The sequence below is a fragment of the Petaurus breviceps genome, unplaced genomic scaffold, assembly GCF_028583685.1.
Source record: "Petaurus breviceps papuanus isolate PSGF00001 unplaced genomic scaffold, PetGlider_PUasm1.0 91041, whole genome shotgun sequence".
NCBI classification, from domain to species: Eukaryota; Metazoa; Chordata; class Mammalia; order Diprotodontia; family Petauridae; genus Petaurus; species Petaurus breviceps.
Genome location: NW_027187400.1, coordinates 14,324,764 through 14,345,221, shown reverse-complemented (window position 1 = coordinate 14,345,221; position 20,458 = coordinate 14,324,764). Strand labels below are relative to the sequence as shown.

The following is a 20,458-nucleotide window of genomic DNA, read 5'->3' as shown; positions in this document are numbered from 1 at the left end:
AGGGCTCTGCAGCTCTCTCTATGGCTACTTCACACCTGCAGCACTGGAAGGAGAAACTTCGAACTCCAAAGAAACCTGCCAACAACATCACCCAGGGAAATGGAAACCTAGGAAGAGAGTATTTATTCCATGGACATTCCAGTAAACAGCTGGGCACCAACTGTCACAAAGGTTTTCAGAGCTTAATCAAATAGCTGAAAAATGTTTGTAAATGTCCTATTAATAGCAAAGCCCCGCCCTCTATATATACCAGAGTGACCCTCTGATGTCACCAGCTAAGGCAATCTGGCCCTGGGGGTGGCCAACTATGCCACAGACAGAGTCCTGCAATGTTAGACAATAAAACGTCAGAGTTAGGGAGAGCTTTCAAAGACAAAAATGTTCAAGATGGACAATTAAGTACACAGGGTTTCAATATCAGAATAATTAAGGAGGTGATAACCCAGCTGTCCTGTCTGCCCTGCTTCACCCATATCCAAAGTATCTGCTCAAATCTGGACATCACAGTCTAGGAAAGTCAATAAGGAACTAGAAAATCCTTACAGCAGAGCCTTGAGCTCCAGTTATAAGAAGAGACGTGAACAGAACTGGGGCATTTAGTCTGAAGAAAAGACGATGTTGGAAGTACCATAGCTGCTGTGAAGGTGGTTGTTTTCAGTGAATAGGGATTAGATTTATTCTGCTTGGCTGCAGAAGGCAGGACTTAGAAAGGATGCACACTGAGACGTGACTTCAAAAGGGGAACAGGTTGCCTCTAGAGCAAGGGGGTTTTTAACCCAGGGTACAGAGACCAATAGATTTCAGGAGGTCAAGAGATTTTTAGACATTTACATCTTTACTTTTATTAACCTCCAACTGAAATTTGGCATTTCCTTCTGTTATTTAAAAACATTCTTAGAGGGGTGGCTAGGTGGCACAATGAACAGAGCACCAGCCCTGAAGTCAGGAGAACCTGAGTTCAAATTCGACCTCAGACACTTAACAAGTACGAGCTGGGCAAGTGATGTGACCCTGGGCAAGTCACTTACCCCCAATTGCCCTGCCTTCCCCCCTCCAAAAAGCAAAAAAGTAAATAAATAAAACATTCTTGGAAGGAGTCCATAACCTAGATTTCACTAGACTACCAAAGGGGTCCTGCTCTAGAGGCAAAGAGATCCCCCTCATTGGAGGTCTCTGAATAAAAGGCTGCATTAGCCACTTGTAGGATACAACAGGGAGAGGATTCTTTGGGGGCTAGATCAAATGTCCCTTCCACCCCAAAATTCTGTAACACAGAATGTTAGAACTTAAGAGAGGCCTGAGAATGCAGAATGCTTGAACTAGAAAGGAGGATGTTAGTCCTGGAAGAAATGGTGGAGGTCAAATGCCACCATACAGAGGAAAGGAGGAAGCTGGGGAGGCAAGAAGGTCGATATTACTTGCCCCGATTCACATAGCTATTTAGTGATAATAATAGTGACAACAACATTTATATAGGGTTTTTAGATTTACAAAGTACTTTCTAAGTATTATATTTCATTCTATCCTCACAATAACACTGGTAGGTATCAGTCTACAGATAAAGAAATAGGTAAAGTAAAAAGGAACCTTAGAGGAATCACCTAAGCCAGCCCCCTTCCTTTATAGATGAGCAGCTGAGGCTCCCAGCTGGTTAAGTGGTCCCACAGTCCCAGAGTTAGAAGCTAGACCTGGCCCTCTAGGCCAAGCCTCCTCCCCACCACTTCACCAGTATTCTTTTCCCTGCCCACACCACTTCTTCCTCTATCATCAGGATAGTTCTCTAATTCCACAGGAATGCAAAATTTTAGCTGCTTTCTGATAGAGTGAATTTTATTGTAACATGTATCAAAAATGCTCTTTCCCCCCAGATTCCTTGTTCACTCACAGATCAGTACATGTTTTACAACCTTTAAATCTAATGAGGCTTCCTGCTGAGCTATGGCGAGAGCAAACCCATGGGCCTTCCCGAGAAGGGGGGTTGGTCAAAGGAAAGCATCCTCCTCCCTCTCTCTTTCCCCTCTCCCCCAATCTATGGTCTTGAAAAAAGGACAAAGAAGGCAGCTAACTCCTAAAGATTCTAGAGTGTGGTATCCTGGTCAAACACCCTAAGCAATTAACCTGCATAACATGAAAAACACATGTGTTCTCCTTCAATCTTCACGAGCAGCAGCATGCAAAGAACAGTGGGGAAAATGCTGAATTTGGAGTGAAAGGGCCTAAATTCAATCTCAGCTCTTCTTGGACTGACTCCCACACAACCATGTCTCCTCTAGGATAAATTCAACACCAGCAATCTCATCTGCTTTGGTTCTCACACCTCATCTGTAGCCTCTGACCCTCTGATTGGGTGGTGGAGCAAAAAGCTCCTCCCAAAGGCACCACTTAGAGGGGGTTCAGAAACCAGCCAACTAAGGGTGCATTTTCCACCTGCTGCTCTGCTTGGACTCAAGTATATCCTCCTGCCCTCAAGCTGAAGCACCTTCTCCCCCACCTGCCCTCTCAGCTTCCCCTCTGGATGCTGTCCTCCTCTTGGGCTGTAAACTCCTTGAGGGCAGGGCCTGCCTTTTTCTTATTAGTATACCCAGGGCTTAGACCTGGGCCTGGCACACAGGTGTTTAATTAGTGTTTACTGTGTTATATTGTTAACTTTGTGCCACTTATACACTATGTGACAGCCTGGATAAGTCACTGAGGTCTCAGATGATAAGTTTCTCATCTGTAAAATGAGGGAATTGGGCCAAGCCCTATTTCAGCTCTCACTCTATTAGCCTATGAACAGTCTTGTGAGGTAGGTAACCATAGGTATCATTATGCCCATTTCTCCCTGAGAAGGGAAGTACCTTGCCCCTGGTTCCACAGAATCCCAATCCTAGAAATACAGCTAGTGGGACACACATGGTGTGCAAAGAGTGGAATGGTTCTTGAACCCAATCACAGGATCATAGATTCAGGGCTAGAAACAATCTCAAAGACCCTTCCAGGGCCTCAGTTTCTTTTTCTGCTCTAACATCCCTTGCCCTTCACAGGGCTGTTGGTGAAGATACAGTGGGACAGTTCTAAGGTACATACAGAAATGCCAGCTAAGATAGTCAACATGGTTAGCAGCACCTCAAAAACAGTCAACTCCCCCACTTCGATGCAAGTTTGTTGCTCACTTTACAGAAGGCCGAGGAAAAAGGCTTTCTCTTGTCTAGTTCCATCTCATTTCATTGCTTTGAGCATAAAGCAAGTTCCAAGGTAAGGTATAACAGGGGTCTCATGTGCAGACCACTCCCTGAACACACTAAAACGTGGTTCACCCAAGCTGCCTCTGGACTCATTTCAACTTCCAGAATCATAAATATTTCCCAGACTCTGACCTGACATCACCATGATTCCAGCTGTCAAGGTGCCTGAGCATCCAGGAATCAGGCTTTCCAGCAACACATACCAGACCAAGCAAGACAACTGCTCACCCAGTCCCCTATGCCCTTCCTGTTCCTCAAGCTGTGGGTCTTCAAAACCACGCTAATTCTCACCAGTCTCAGAGTTCCTGGCTCTGGCCTGCAGCTGTAAAGATGAGGGCTTTCTGGGAGAGGACAGATATGTATCACTGAACTGTGCTAAGAGCAACCTGGAGGCCAGAGGGCTGTGGCCAAACCAGGGTGCTGCTCAGAAAGTGGGAGTCAGCTTGGCACCAATGACAAGAAACAGACTCATCACCAATGAAGTTTATACAGCAGACATTCAAAAAAGGACACCAGAGGTATTTCTGCAGTATTCAAGGCACCCTGAGTATGAGTCTAACAGTGCCCCCATCCTGTTTTTAAGGACAAAACTGTATGCAAAAAAGCCCACATCTGCTAAACTGTACATAACTTGCTTGGGGGGAGAGGGGTCCCAAAAATAACTGATGTGCCAGTTCTGAATGTCTGTATCAAATGGGGGCAGTTTATGCCCCAAATCTTCCAGATGATTAGGTTTTTTTGGTAAATAATTCTACCATACAATGCTAAGAAAAGGGAATCTGATCTCAAGAAAATGCCATGAGTATGATATTACTATATTGTTATTATAATACCATATAATACTAGATGATATTTTATTTGTAGATAGTATATAAAGGATCTTGGATTTTGGAAGCAGAAAGAGATGAGTTCAAGTCCTGACTGACAATGATTTTGGCTAAGTCTCAAGCCACACTATGTCTCAGTTTCTCTACCTATAAAAGAGGAATATCACCCTAGTGGCCCAAAATTGACTTGAATAAAATTTGAATGTGGCCTCTCATTGCACTTATTCAGAATATCTGTATTTTCCTTTCAAAGGGATGTCATTTTGGGGTTGTGACATATGGGGGACAACCCTGAATATAGAACAACATAATACTAGTTACCCTTCCACATCCAGGAGTTCAGAAACGTGTCGCCCCTGCAATCTGGAAAATCCACAAAAATTTTTGGCCCCCTCTCTGTATCAGTGAAGAAGTCTGAGTTATTATGGTATTAAAAGATAAAATATATTGATATTATGCAATACTGTACATATATTTTATGCATTTCTGAGTTTCTAAACTTTATCTGTATCATCTGCTGGCCTTCGTGTATCATCTGTGGCTTCTACAAAACTCCCCAAAAATTCCCATTTAATTTCTTCTGCCAATCCATGATGCATAGAAACCACAATGGAGAAAGCCACAACGTGGAAGGGATAACTGTACTGTAACACTACCTATCCTCTTACAGCATCAGTGGGAAAATTACAATGAGAGAAAATAAACTGAAAAGTACCAAATACGCAGGCTGGCAACATTAAGCTATTATTAATCCTAATGGGCCACTATTTGCTACTCTCTCATCCTATCTCAGCATTTCTGAAGTGATGACTGATCATACACACCTTAGAAATTCAAATTTCCATTTCATCCAGTATTTTTTAATTAAAAATATTTCCTTCAACAAATGTAATTTAGCCAGCAAGACTGAAGCATCTTATAAAACATCATTAAAGCTAATTAGCTAAGTATATTTTTAAGATAATAGCCTCATAGCTGAGTTTACTCCAAGAGGAGAAACACATAGAGTGGGCTGAGCAAAGGATAGTCAAATTCCAAGTCTTACTTGTTACTGGCATTCATGTCTTAAACCTGCAAATATGTAGTATTCTCCAGGCTTCCTGGGGAATAAGGAGATGATAAATTGATCTGTAAAACATTTTGAGACCTGTGAGAACAAATCTTCAGTTCACATAGGCTACCACTTAACAAGTTGCTAAATGAGAAGTCAGAGACATTTGGTTGGGATCCACGTGACCTTTGGGGAAGATGTCACAAAGGACAGCTAGTATGTGCTGCACATGTTCTTTGGTGCCATCACCAGCTAAAGAATAGTGGAAGGAATGGAGCATTAGTCTGAACTGAGCTGCCCTCAAAGGTCACAGATTTAGAGCAGGAAGGGTTTGAGACTTAGCCAAAATCAAAATCCTCACCCATAGATAATCTTAGTCTATCCTAGCCCCCTCATTTTACAGAGGAGGAAACTTGGGACCAAAGAGGTTAAGAGGCTTGGCCTGAGGGCCCAGATACAGCTCTGGTACTAGAATCAGGTTGACCTAGCCTTACATCCTGACTCTCACACTCAGCACTTGTGCAACCCAGTACCAGTGAACATCAGTTCTCAACTTCTCAGTCTGTTTCCTCCTTAAAAAAAATAGAAGACATAAACAGGTATCTCACAGGGTGTGTGTGCAAACAAGTGAAGTAATATACCTACAAAGTGCTTGGTAAACATTAAAGTACAATATAAATGGGAGCTATTAGCAATTAAAGCTAAAGCTTCTGATCTCAAGCCCTGGGCTCTTTCTTTCCACTATCTGGTCTGTCTCAGTGTTCAAAAGAGCAAACAGCCCCTTAGAATAGTGGGTGGTACACAGAAAGCGCTTAATACTCATTATTCTCAGGAGTGCACCCCTTGGCAGTCAAGGCTGAAAGTCAATCAATCCCACATGACCTCCACCAGGCTGCTGCTTAAAGCATTAATTAGGCACCTAACCTGGCCCAGAGAGCAGGGATATCAAAAGAAAGCCGTACAAACCAAACAAGTTCACACTGAGAACAGGTCACAAGGGAAGAAGGCCAGCCTACCTGCACACATATAGTGAGGCAGCTGCAGTATGCACCATTATACAAACCAAAAGGCCTAAAAAGACACATTAGTATACAATGTTACACTTGTAACCATATTACAACTCAGCTCTTCCTATTGAAACACTCCTATGAGGGACAACTTTCAACATTGAGAAGGAGAGGCCTAGATTGACTAGATGTTGCTGACCTATTAGATGGTATGCTATGAAGTGTAGTAGTGATCTGGTGTCCAAGGACCAAGCTGGGAACAAACCCAGCCTCTTCTCCTTACTCATGCATGACCTGTGTGACCCTAGCAATGCCCTAAAATGAAGCAAGGTTGGACCAGATGGCCCCTAATATCCCCTGCAGCTCCAAATCTAAGAGCCTAGGACTTACAGCTGGGTCATTTGTGGACATTCTCCAAAGAGCCAATTATCCACAGTGAAAGTTTTCTCTTGCACCTAATTTGTCTCCACCCACTGCCCTGAGGGTGCAGACACCCTAGGGAATGGAAACTAATTTCATTAGCAGAGCATAATCCAAGAAGGAAAATTTGCTGCCACAAAATCAAAATCAAAAAGTCTTTTCAAAGTCTTAAGATCCTAATCAAAGAAGAGTCAGGCCTTTCATTCCACAGATAAGGAAAAAGTTGTCCAGGGAGGTCAAGCTCTTTTGTGTTCTCTCAGTCCACTCTTTTCTTCAATGCCTCCTATAGGCACTGAGGCCTGACCTAGGGTACTAAAGGCCTGAAGCATTCTCTGGCTCTTACTCAAAGTCCAATCTACTCAAGATGGAGAAGAAACTCATCCTAAGAGGGCTGGCAACAAGGAGTTTCTGGACAACCAAGGGGTGGAGAGATGGTATGCCTAGATTGGAGACAGAGGACCCTTACCAACAAAATCAGTCTGCCAAAATATTAAGGTGCCAGGAAAGCTTTCCCCCTTGAAGAAATGACAAATGACTGCTAAACACATTCACAGAATCCAGGAACTTTGAAAAGGGGTTCAGTGAGAGCACTGAGACCCAGAGATGGATCATGCCCTATGTCCTGCTACTAATGCTCTAGCTACTTCATGTTCAGGAGAAAAAGACCATCACATCAAATTAATTTTTTAAGTGACTTAGATTAATATCACCAAGTCTCCCTTTTCCCAACTCTGAAAACTCGTTTAACAGGATCCAGTGGTATTAGTCAAGCATTTGCCTGATTTTTGCTGTCTAGACCATGGATCCAAACAAGTAGCTTCAGGAACTTAACTGAATTATGGCCTAGCAAACAGCACTAGCCCCACAGGTCTCTAAGGGTGAGTGTAAAACTCAAGGCTTCTAAACTTACACACAAACAGGAAGAATGCAAAACAATGGATGTGTGACCATCTTCACTGCAAACACTCTCATTGAACAAGGAGTCTGGATGCCTGGGCCTAACTCTGGGTTCATAAGTCCCTAGACTCCTCATGCCTCAGGCTCTTCTTCATGTAAAACTGAGTGGGCTGAACCCCTTCATGCCTAACAATAGGCTATCCATACCACAGAGCTCATGAAATCACCTCCAGAACAGAAAAGTCATCAAACTGCCACAGAGGGTGGGGAAGAATACTAAATCATTCAATCATTTGGGAAAAGGAAGACAAACATCAAACTCTCAAGATATGGACAGATGCTCATTGTCTTCCTGTGACTAAATTTTGGTAAAGACTTCTAGGTGTTATGCTTGAATGGAATTTCAAAGAACCCTACAAACTTTCCTTCACAAGTTCAACTTCCAAGTTTTAAGGTTTAAAGAGATCTCCAGAAAATGGAGATGGTTCTATAGGGATGATGAAACTTGCTCTGCTTGGCCCTGGGGAGGCAGAACTGAAATGCAGGAAGGCAAATTCTGCTAACCATGATTACTGTGGACTGAAAATGGGGATGGACTACCTCAGGAGACAGCAAGGTCCCCAGTCCCCCACTGAAAATCAGTAAATGGATGTTAGATAGCCACTCCTCAGGAATGCTTTAAGACTCCCTTCAGCTTTGGGGATTCCTTCCAATTCTGCAAGTTGGAGTGTATGAACTTATTTCTACAAGTAAAATTTCATCCAACATAGAAAGTCACCAAACTTATATTGGATTTAGAGACAGAAACTAAGTTTGAATCCCAACTTCTTGTTGTGTGACCTTAAGCAAGTGACAACCTTTGATTATCATTATTTCCTCCTGTAAAATGAGACAACCTCCCTTCCAATGCCCTTCCAGCCCTAATTCTATGACCCTTATGATACTTTACAGATTTCAACCCTTAATGAGTATACTACATGGGGGGGAGGGGGGAGGGGAAGAGAAATCATCCCTTAGTGGCTAACCTTCTGATCTTCATGGAACCCAGCAAACCTAGTACTAGGACAAAAAAAAATTACATTGGAAAGAACCAGATCTGGAGTCAAGAGGCACTAGGTTCAAATCTTAGCTTGCTCACCTGTGTGAATTTGGACAAGTCACTTAAGCTCACTGGGCTGGAGTTTCATGATACGTAAAATGAAGTGGGACTGCTGGAATCATCATTTCCAAGATCCCTTCTTCCAGTTCTAAACCTCCCTATGTCACCTACACCTAGTCCACAGTCACAATAGTAGGGCCTACCAGAGCTTGGGCCCCACTGGCTTCCAAGATCTTAGAAAGAGATTCAACAACATCAATCCTAACATCTTAGGAAGGCAGGTGACCTTTTGGGTTCTTCTGGTCTATAAGACTGAAAGACCATTTGTCCTAGGTGAGACACTAAAGCCTGAGGCCAAAGGTTTGGATGGTTCTCATGGAAGTTTCCATCTAAATTAGGCAAGCAATTTGAACATGCTTCACCTACAAGCAGTCCTAAGGTCCAGTAACATGGCCCCCGAGGAAACACAGTATGGGTTGTCAAAGAAACCCAAGGGTTGTGCTTGGAGGGCTCTAGGGCTTCATTAGCAAAACCACCAAGAACAGAGCTCACCTTTCCCAAAGTCTTTCCAAAAGAGGCACCTCTAATTTTTGCCACCTGGCTGTTCAGGTTAGACAGAAAACAGCGCCTTTGCACAGGCTGCATGGTGCCTGGTACAGTTTGCTCGCTGTAAAGTGGGCGTTCAATAAATGCTCCTGAGTGACAGGGGCCCGATTGTGCGCTCATCCTCGCCCGCTGACAGCTCCCCCCTCCCACTGTGGCCAAGGAAGGCTCAGCCAGCCATCCCTGGCCCGCGGCTCGCAGGAAGCCAGGTCGCCAGCCGCTCCACAGGGGCAGCCAGCGCACCAGCACACGGCTGAGCCAGGGGAGGGGAAGAAAAGCTGGTACCTGGAGAAGCCCGGCTGTCTGCATGCCCCAGTGTCTCCCCGGATACCTGAACCCTGACTCCTTGGGCTGCCACCCCCAAATTTGGCCCCTGCCTTGCCCACCACGGCCTGAGCCACCTGATCTGAGCCCTGCCTGCTGAAGGCGCAGGGTCTACGGGTAAAGGGGGGGTTCCCCTGGCTAGTAATTAGGGGAACAGGAGAGGAGGAACAGGAAGGCCTGGGGGAAGGGACCCAGAATGGCCCCCAGTCGGGGCAGGAGCCCAGGAAGTGGGTGGGGACGGGGTTGGGGCAGGGTCACTCTCCTCAGTCCCAGGGCAGCCCTGCCTGGACTCCTCCAAGGGCCCCAAAGTCCAAGTCTTTCTAACTCCCCCCACCCACTCACTCCTCCCTGGGGGCAGCAGCCCTCTTTCCTCAGCCCCTCCCCCACCAGTCAGGGGGACCCTCCCCTCCTGCAGACTAGCTCCCCCCCCCCCACAAGTCCCAGTCCCCCCCCCCCCCCCCCCCCCCCCCCCCCCCCCCCCCCCGGCGGGGCCCACCCTCGGGAGGGATATAGGCGGGCAGGGAGGGGAACTCCCGCCGTCAGGGGCAGGGCAGGCCTTTACCATGGCGGCGGCCCCACTTCCAGTCCCGGTAGGTCCCGCTGTGTCTGACTCTCCTCCGGCAGCGGCGGCGGCAGCGGCGGCAGCAGGGCCCGGCGCTTCCACTTCCCCGGGTGCCTAGGAGTGAACATCCGGGTCACCGGCTCCCCCGCCCCCTCCTCCGCCCCCTCCCCCCCCTCCCCCCGGCCTCGCCTAGCCTGGTCACCCCCCTTCCCTGCCTTCCTCCGCCCCGCCCCGCCCCCGGCTCGGTCTTGGTCCTGCCCCGCGCCTCTCCGTTCCACCAATGAAAACGCCGCTCCCCGACCATCGCCAAGTATGGAGCGCGGCGCGGGGCGGCCCCAGTGGGCAGGTCCCGGAATGGGGAAGTGAGGCGAGGGAGGAGGAGCGAGGGCGGGGGAGGAGTGGGGAGAGCAAGGGAGGGGAGGAGGGGGGGGAAGGAGGAGGAAACTGACTAGCTGGAGTCCGGAGCTGTGGTACTGCCCGGGGCTTCCTGGGTGGAGCACGGGGTGGGGGAGGGACTGGGTTCGCCTGGAGGAGAGGTTTAGGAGCTGGCCGAGGAAGAGCAAACTGCCTGCACGAGTCCGGACTGTGTTCTAAATCTTACTTAGCTTTCTGCTGGTGCTGCTGCAGCAGGCCATCTGGGCAAACTGAGGCTAGTCACCTGGTTTCTCTGGACCTCGGTTTCCTCATCTGTAAAAAGAAGGGGGTTGGACTAAATGACTTCTAAAGTTCCTTACAGCTCTAATATACGGGATTCCTAGGTCCATTCCAGCCCTGACATTCCATGTTCTAAGGCTCCTTCCAGCCCTGACATTCGGTGTTCTAAGGTACTTCCCAGACCTGACAGTCCATGTCCTAAGGGCCCTCCCAGCTCTGACATTCTGTTTTATTTTGCCTGGAAACAGTCTTCCAAGACATTTTCCAACCATCTCACCATACTTGTCTACATTCACCACCATCCTCATTTCCTCCAACCCTTCCCCCCCAAAAAAAAACAGAGCCCTAGTCCCCCAGCTCCCATAGGTGTCATTCTTATCCTCAATTTTCACTTTCTTTCATCCCTCACATCTGTTGCCAAGGCCTGCCCTTTCTACCTTCACAATACCTCCCACATAAGTTCCCTTCTCTCATCTGACACCACTACCCTGCGTAGGCATGTCCTTATTACTATATGCCTGACTGGATTATTGCGATAGTTTTCTGGTCGGTTTCCCTGACCCAAGTTTCTCCCCACTCCAGTCCATTTTCCAATTGGAGATCAAGTTGATCTTCCATAATCATGGAATCATACCATAATCATGTCACAACCCCCTCCCTCTCCAGTCAATAAACACCATGAATCCTTATTGCCTCCCTCTGTTTGGAGTTTAAAGCCCTTCATAACCCAACCCACTCTTACCTTTCCAGTCACAACCCCGTTTCTCTTCACTCCAGTAAAACCCAGGCCTCTTTGCTGTTGCTGGCACATATCCCCATTCTTTAAATTTTCTCTGGTTCCCCCATACCTGAAACCCTTTCCCTCCTCATTTCCACTTCTTCTTGGCTTTCCTGGCTTCCTTCAAGTCTCAGCAAAAGGCTTCCTTTCTGCAAGAAGCCTTTCCCAATTCCCTTAATGTTAGTGCTGTTCCTCTGATATCTGCAGTTTATCTTGCCTATAACTTGTTTGCATTTCATCTCCTCCATTAGACTGAACTCCTAGGAGTAAGGACTGCTTTTCCCTTTAAGTTTACCGTGGTGCCTGGCACATAGAGTGGGCACTTCTTGACTAACTTGATTTTGCCTGATCTAGTTGGGAAAGAGGCCTCCAGGACATATCTCATCCTTACCGTGCTACTGAGATCATTATACTCCATGCCCTTCTAGGTCTTCTTGGGTCAAGTTCTCCCCTTAAAATGCAAACTCCTTGAAGGACTGAGTCCAACTCTTCATAATCCCATTTGGTTGGGGGTTTCTGTTTGTTTTGTTTTGTTTTTGACAAAGATAACTGGAGTGGCTTGCCATTTCCCTCTCTAGCACATTTTACAGGTGAGGAAATGGAAGCAAAAAGAAGTTTAATGACTTGCCCACAGTCATACAGCTAGTAAATGTTTGGGGGAAGCCCAAAACAGATTAAAATGTAATTGAGACATATTTAATAAAACATTTTAAAAATCTGTTGTTTTAGTCATTTTTCAGTTGTGTTGACTCTTCTTGACCCTACTTGGGGTTTTCTTGGCAGAGATACTAGAATAGTCTACATTTCTTTCTTCAGCCCATTTTACAGATGAGGCTTTACAATTACAGGGTAAAGTGACTTGCCCAGGGTCACACAGCTAGTAAGTGTCTGAGGCCAGATCTGAACTCAGATCTTCCTGATTCCAGGTCTGGTGCTCTGTGCCCTATGGTGTCCCCTAGTTGCCTTCCAATGCCTCTCTGGAACCTCTAGGAGAAAATATAAACTACTCTGTCCCACATTTTTTAGAGCTGTGGCACCTTCCTGAATCTTTCCAGTTTCCTTATATATTATACCCCTCTTTGCTCATCGGAATCTAGTCACACTGACCTGCTTTCTGTTCCTTACACAATCTCCCACCTCCATGCTTTTGCACTGGCTGTTTTCCATGCTTGGAATATATTTTCCTCTCACCTTTGCCTCTTAGAATCTTTGGCTTCCTTCAGAACTCAGCTCAAATGCCACCTTCTGCTGGAGGCCTTTCCTGACTCCCCTCCCCCCCAACACACACATCCAGCTGCTGGTATCTTCCCCTCAAAAGATACTTTCTATCTCCTTTGTATGTATCTTGTACTGTATATAACTTATCTCCCTTTATGTATCTTGTGCTATGTTGCCTCCAACTGAATGTAAACTCTTTGAGGGCACAGACTGATTTACTTTTTCTTTGTATCTCCAACACTTAGTACCAAGCACATAGATAGTAAGCAATTATAGGAGTACTAGTTATTTCCATTACACCATACTGCCTCTCAAAAATAAGTTATATAACAATACTACTAATAATAATAGCTAACATTTACATAGCATGCCTTAAGGTTTACCAAGAGTTTACATCAGGTTGATGTAAGGGTCAAATGGGGAAATGTGGCTAAGAGCTCTTGTAGGCATCTCAGTGATGAAGATGATGATAATGAGTGACCATGAGGACAATGACTAATCAGGTGTGTTCATTAGATTTTTTTCCCTTAGCCATCTGCCATGAGTTTTAGCATGATGCATTCTGACGTTCTGACTGAAAATCAGTACAGCTCTCTGCAGCCAGAATCACAACCCAACCCAATCAATTTATAGAATGCCTACTGTGTGTTGGGCACCATTCTAGGCACTGGAAATACAAAGATGAAAGACAAAACCAAACAACAACAACAAAAGCTCACACCAATCCCTGCTCCAGGGGCTCAAATTCTACTAGGGTAGGATGGACACAGATGAGTGAATGCATGTTAATTTGAGGAGGGAGAGAGTGTTAATCAGGGTAATCAGGAAAGCCTTTTCTTAGGAAGTGGCATGTGAAGTGAGCTTTGAAAGAAGCCAGGCATGCTGAGAGATGGGGAGCATCTCAGACTTGGGGGACAGCCAGAGCACAGGCAGGAAGATGGAAGATGAGGAAACAGCAGGGCCAGTTTGCCTGGAACATTGAGTGGGTGGAGGGAAGTCGTATGTAATAAGCCTGCAAAGGTAGGCTGGAACCAGATTGAAAAGGGCTTTAAATGCCAAATTGAAGAGTATATTTTATCCCAGAAACAATCCAAACCTTTTGGCACATTGACAACTCAGAAAAACAGCAACTGTAGGAAAGGCATTGTGCAAAAGATCCCAGCAGGTTCCTGCGGGGCCTCAAAAAGAAAGACAAGCAGAACTAAGCGACAACTAGGAAGGAGATTTCCATTGGATGACAGAGCACTGGTTGGTTAATGATCTTCCAATGAAATCAGCTGTGGCTAGACCACTCTGATTACAGGATGCCAGAGCTGAGCAGAACACTAGAGAAACTCTCATCCAAATCCCTTATTTCAACAGAAGAAGAATCGGAGGTCCAGAATGGAGCAGGGGCAAGCTTAAAGTCACTCAAGCAGTAAGTGGAAGTGCCAGCATTTGAATCTAATGCTAAATCTGAATCCATTGCCTTTCCACTATCCTGCACAGTCTCAACCTCCTACTTCTGAGCTAGCCTACTAGAAAATTAATGATCAGTTGTGCACAAGGCTAAAACTGACAATAACTGGTAGTCACATGCCACTTTATGGTTTACAAAACTAAAACATTTCCCTATGTTTTAATGGGCTCAAGCCCTTCTCTTTTGAATTCAGATTTAAATATAAAAATGCTCACTTTGAAGATAATGCTCAAAGAAAAATGACAATTTTACCTAAATTAAATTACATATTTAGTGCCATACCAATCTATCTACCAAAAAATTACTTTGTAGAGGTAGAAAAAATAGTAGCAAAATTCATTTGGAAGAACAAAAGGTTAATGAAAAGAAATTCTAGGGAAGGTGGCCTAGCCATAGCAGATTTTATGTATTACAAAACAGCAGTCATCAAAACTACTTGGTACTGGCTAAAGAATAGAGCAGTGAACAAATGGAATAGACTGGGTATAGGAAACCCAGCAGCCAATGAATATAGTAATCTACTGTTTGATAAACCCAAAGACCCCAGTTTTGGGGATAAGAATGTACTATTTGACAAAAACTGCTGGGAAAACTGGAAGATAGTATGGCAGAAATTGGGCACCAATATCTAATACCATACACTAAAATGAAGTCAAAATGGGTGCATGATTTAGGTATAAAGGATGATACTATAAACAATCTGGGAGAGCAAGGGATAGTCTACCTGTCAGATCTATGGAGAGGGAAAGACTTTATGATGAAACAAGAATCAGAGAGCATTATAAAATGCAAAATGGACAATTTTGATTACATTAAATTGAAAAGCTTCTGAACAAATAAAGCCAACGTCACCAAGATTAAGAGGGAAGTAGAAAATTGGGAAAGAATCTTTACAAGCAGTGTATCTGATGAAGGCCTCATTTCTAAAATATACAAAGAATTGAGTCAAATCCATAAGAATATAAGCCACGCCCAACTGACAAATGGTCAAAGGATATGAACAGGCAGTTCTCAGAAGATGAAATTAAAGATATCTATAAGCATATGAAAAAATATTCTAAATCACTAGTGATTAGAGAAATGCAAATCAAAACAACTCTTAGGTACCACATCTCACTGGTCAGACTGGCTAAGATGACAGACAAACCAGGAAAATGATAAATGCTGGAGAGGATGTGGAAAAATTGGAACACTAATACATTGTTGGTGGAGTTGTGAACTGATCTAGCCATTCTGGAGAGCAATCTGGAACTATGTCCAAAGGACTATAAATAAGTGCACACCCTTTGACCCAGCAATATCACTTCTAGGCTTATATCCCAAAGAGATCAGAGAAGTGGGAGGAGGACCTGCATGTACAAAAATATTTATAGCAGCTCTTTTTGTGGTGGCAAAGAATTGGAAATCAAGGGGATACCCATCAATTGGGAAATGGCTGAACAAGTTGTGGTATATGAATATAATGGAATACTACTGTGCTCTAAGCAATGAGGAGCAGATGGACTTCACAATAGTTTGGAGAGACTTATATAAACTGATGCTGATAGAGAAGAGCAGAACTAGGAGAAATCTCTACACAATCACAGACACAATGTATGTATGACGACAAGTGTCAATAGACTGGGTCCTTCTCATCAATGTAAGGTTATAAAACAACTCCAAAAGACTCATGACTGAAAGAAATACCCACATCCAGAAAAAGAGATGCGGAATCTGAATGCAGAGTGAAACAAACCACTTGTTCTCTTTCTTTTTCTTGTTTTGTTGTGTTTCCTCTTTCCCATGGATCATTCCATCAGTTATAATCCTTCTGTACAATCTAATGATTAATGTGAAGATATGTATAGACAGATCCTATATTCAAGTGTATGCTGCCATGATGGGGGTGGGGGAGAGGGAGGGGAAGAAAAAATGAAACTCAAGGGACTGTGGAACTGAATGTTGTAAAATAAAAGTAAATGAATTAAAAATAAAAAAAGAAGACAATGCTCAGGAAATTTGAAGGTCAGATTTCAGCTCAGGTCAGTTAGCCCATATTTATATCATGACATCTTAGAATCTAGAGCTGGAAAGGACCTTAGAATTGTTATCTGTTGTTCAAGATGCTATAAGGATAAAGAATTACAAGTGAGGAAATACCTACAAGTAAAAAAAATCAGGTGCATTTTGAACTTATCCTTCAAAACAGTTTATTATCTTTTGCTATAGAATCTATGAGGTTTTTTGTTTGTTTTTTTTTGCAGAGGAATGGAGGTGGCAGGTTTCTAGGATGACAGGATTTAGAGCTAGAAGAACCTTTTAAGATAATGGAATCTAATGCCTTGTTCTGGACTCTTTCATCATGATGTTCCCCTGGTTTCACCCCCTCGGAGGGATAATTCATCAACAGGAAACTGATCATCACAAAGACAGCTTCAGCTTTGGTACTCATCCCTCATCAGTAGCCTCAATTCCCTTGAGCCCTCTGATTGGAGGGTGGAGCATAAAACTCCTCCCACAATTTGCCTTTAAAGAGAGCCCAGAAGCTTGGCCAATTCTTCATTTCCCACCAGCTACCCTGCTTGGTTTCAACTCTCCCATCATCCTGCCTGCCCCCAGAACCCCCTCTTTACAGCTTCTTCTTTGTGTGTTGTCTTCCTCCATTAGAATATAAGCTCTTTGAGGACTTGGATTGTCCCTTCTTTTCTTATTTGTGCCCTCAGTGCTTATCAAAGTGCCTAGTACTTAATAGGCACTTAACAAATGTTTATTCTATTTTACAGATGAATAAAATGTGATCCCAAGAGGGAAGACTTGCCTTAAATCACATAAGTAGCATGTAGCAGGAACAGGATTCAAATCTAAGTCTCCCTAAATCTAAATATAATCCTCTCTCTCTCTCTCTCTCTCTCTCTCTCTCTCTCTCTCTCTCTCCCTCCCTCCCCCTCCCCCAATTTTTTTTCTTAGGAGGCAGTGGGGGTTAAGTGATTTGACCAGGGTCGCACAACTACGAAGTATCTGAGGCTGAATTTGACCTCAGGTCTTCCTGACTCTAGGGCTAGTGTTCTAACTAGCTGCCCCAATATCAGCAGTTCTCAAAGTTTTTGGATCCTTTGGATCCTTATCTACCCTCTTAAAAAACTATTGAAGATCCCAAAGAGCTTTCGTTTATATAAATTGTATCTATCAATATGTACCATATTAAAATTTTTAATGTCTTAATTTTACGCTGAAAATAGTTTTGACCTCAGAGACCCATAAGAATTGCTGCTCTATACCCCACAAATGTAGAAAGAAACCAGGTTGTGGACCCCCAAATAAGTCAATCAGCAAGCAATAAACCTTTTAGCCCAGGATAGTGGAGTACAATGCAAACAATGCTGAGCTCAGAGTTGAGACCAACTTTGAGTTCTACCCCCAACCCTGAGGAGCTAGCTCTGTGATCACAAGCAAGTGATTGGACATTTCTAGGTTGCAATTTCCTCACCTGCAAAATGTGGATAATAGTAATAGGTTGGCAAACTGCTTGACATCTGTTAAATACTCACACCAACCCTGGGAGCTAGGTGTTATTTTTTATTATCCCTTTTTACAGAGGAGGAGAGGTCATATGACTTTCCCAGGATCACACGACTAGTAAGTATCTGAGGTAGGATTTGAACCCAGAACTTCTGCCTCCCAAACCAGTACTCTCTATTCACTATGCCACCTAATTAGACAGTAAAACTTACAGAACTTAACCTAACATGGATGTTTTAGGGAACCTGCTTTATAAACCTTAAACTATCACTATTAAACTATTCACTAGTTTTGGACTCTCCAACATATGGCAGTTAAAAGCCTCAGGCATCATTTTGCCATTGACTACTATTTTTCCTCCCAAAATAAACTAGAATCTATTGCTTATGTGCAAAATCATTAGTGTTCTTCTGCCCAGAGAGTAGAACTTTTTTCCACCCTACATCATCTTGAAAGAACATGTAACATGAGGGAGGAGACACTGGACCATCGACAGCCTCATTGTTTTTCAAGTGTCTCCAAGAGCCCAAGTGGTTGTCAGCGCCAAGAGCATGCTCTAGTCTGTAGTTAAGCACAAGCATCTTGGGGTTTGGAGCTGTTGTTGTTCCTTCCCTAATAGGTACGTGGAAGAACTAACAGCTGCTGTCTGTTTGGACCAGAAGGATTTGCATTATAAGCATCTGCAGAGTCTTGCTTTAAGTGATGGGCTGGTCTCCTCCAATGGAGGCCAGCTGTTGGAAGGGTTTTTTTTGTTTTGTTTTGTTTTTTAATAGGCATGTTTAGGAGAACTCATGCTTTGTTTATGAAGATACTGATCTAGTTGCCCTCTGGAGTAGATTTTACAATTGGAAGAGGGGTGGAATTTTTTTCAAATTCAGCGCCCACCAGAATCCCGGGCTACAGAAAGAACTAGGTTCTGCAGCTTCTGCTGGAGGAACTGAGTACCTTGTGATTAGATAGAGCATTATAGGATAAAATTATGCAATAGACAATAATAATAACTAAGATCCAAGAGTGGAATCAAGAAACCACCCATGGGTAACATCTGCATGATCTTATCCTATAATAGTCAACAAAGTTTAATTGAAGAAAGGTTGAATCATACAAATCTGTTTATGGAAATGGAGGAGTTTATGATAACAATTCAGGTCCGGGTCATCACCACCAGAAAATATAGATGGGTTATCCTTGAGGAGCCTGGATTTATTAATCAATGTGGTTTATTCAAGGAAACAGTAGAATAAAAATTTAGCACCTACTAAATACATACAAAGATATGACCACCAGGTGGGCAGGGATCCTACTTCAGAAGTTCACTATTGTTGATATCTGAACAGTCAACTAATCACCATACTATAAATACAGACCTGAAAATACTCTTAAGAATTCAGGAAACTGGGGGCGGCCAGGTAGCACAGCAAGTAAGAGCACCGGCTCCAGTGTTGGGACGACCTGGAGATCGAATCCCGGGCTCAGACACTCAGCACCACACCCAGAAGTAACTGGCCGTGTAATCTTGAGCAAGTTACTTAACCCCGATTGCTTAAAAATGTAAAAAAAAAAAAAAGAGAGAGAGAAAAAAATTCAGGAAACTGGGGTATTATCACAGACAGAACAATGACCCACAATCATCATTACATTAATATTTAATATTTTAATATTTAAGAACAATATTGTAAGTAGATATTACCACGCTAAATACTCACAAACTGCAACTTACAATGGAATGAAAAGCATTCAGAATATAGAGACTTATTGGAAGAAATCAAAACCATATAGGAACAGGATGAATTACGTATAATTCCTATTTTTTTATCTGATACTGGAGCTTCTGAAAATGCTTTCAATGATCCTACAGAAGATGACCTGGAAAGGCCCTCCTTCATCTCTTCCTTATATCACATGATGTGCAGATCCCTCCCTATTCTGATCAACCTCTCCTGAACCCAACTTAATTTTGTCAATGTTCCTCTTAAAAATGTGACAGTTCTCCAGATATCATCTGACCAGTACAGACAACTGAAAATTATTACTTCCTGTAAACTGGGCACTACATATTTATTAATTAACTATCATCACACTTTTTTAAAGAACAACATGGCTCTCCTAATATATTAAGATTGTGAGCCACTAAAATTTCTTAAAGATCTGTTTCACTTGTATTCATCTATCTATATGCCCTTACAGTCTTTGAATATGGCAATTCATGTGGCAGTAGAGAGCTGTATTTGAAGTCAAGGGACCTGGGTTCAAATTCTTGCTCTTCTATTTACTACTTGTATGACCTTGGGACTCTCTTGGCCACTGTCTACTCAGCTATAAAAGGAAGGAATTGGACAAGATAACCTCAAAGCTGCTTTTCAGTTCTCTATGATCTATGACCCTAAAATTCTATAATGGCTTTGTCTCTCAAGTCATGACTGTAACAAATTTACTTCATCTCTGTACCTTACTTCCCACTCCCATGAAATGAAAGTGTTGAATTCAGGGGTAGGGAACCTGTGGCCTCAAGGCTACATGTGGCTTTCTAGGTCCTCTGGTGAGGCCTTTTGACTGAGTCCAAGTTTTACAGAACAAATACATTTATTGAGGGGATTTGTTCTAAGAAGTTTGGATTCAGTAAAAGGGCTGTACTTGAGGATCTAGGGGGCCACATGTGGCCTTGAGGCCACGGGTTCCCCACCCCTGGATAATCTTTAAGGTTATTGTTATGGTTTGTCTTCCCAGTTCTGACTTCCGTGTTCCAATAGGATAATCCACTTATGTTTTCTATGATATTCTATGGTCTCTCCTAGATGTAATATTCTATGTTTTAACATTTTATGTATTAAGAT

General features: G+C 43.6%; 2 protein-coding genes across 5 annotated transcripts in view; both read right to left on the bottom strand.

Annotated features, from left to right (window-relative positions):
- The window catches only part of CAPZB (capping actin protein of muscle Z-line subunit beta), a 168,246-nt gene extending 158,101 nt beyond the window's left edge, over nt 1–10,145 (bottom strand). For all 4 annotated transcript variants that reach the window (XM_069079157.1, XM_069079160.1, XM_069079158.1 and 1 more), the window contains exon 1: nt 10,018–10,145. In XM_069079157.1, coding sequence (XP_068935258.1) covers nt 10,018–10,020 — 3 coding nt within the window. In that variant the 5' untranslated portion in view covers nt 10,021–10,145. The remainder of the gene's footprint in view (nt 1–10,017) is intronic.
- The window catches only part of LOC138154412 (aflatoxin B1 aldehyde reductase member 4-like), a 351,006-nt gene that overhangs the window by 231,589 nt on the left and 98,959 nt on the right, over nt 1–20,458 (bottom strand). The gene's annotated exons all lie outside the window — the stretch shown is intronic.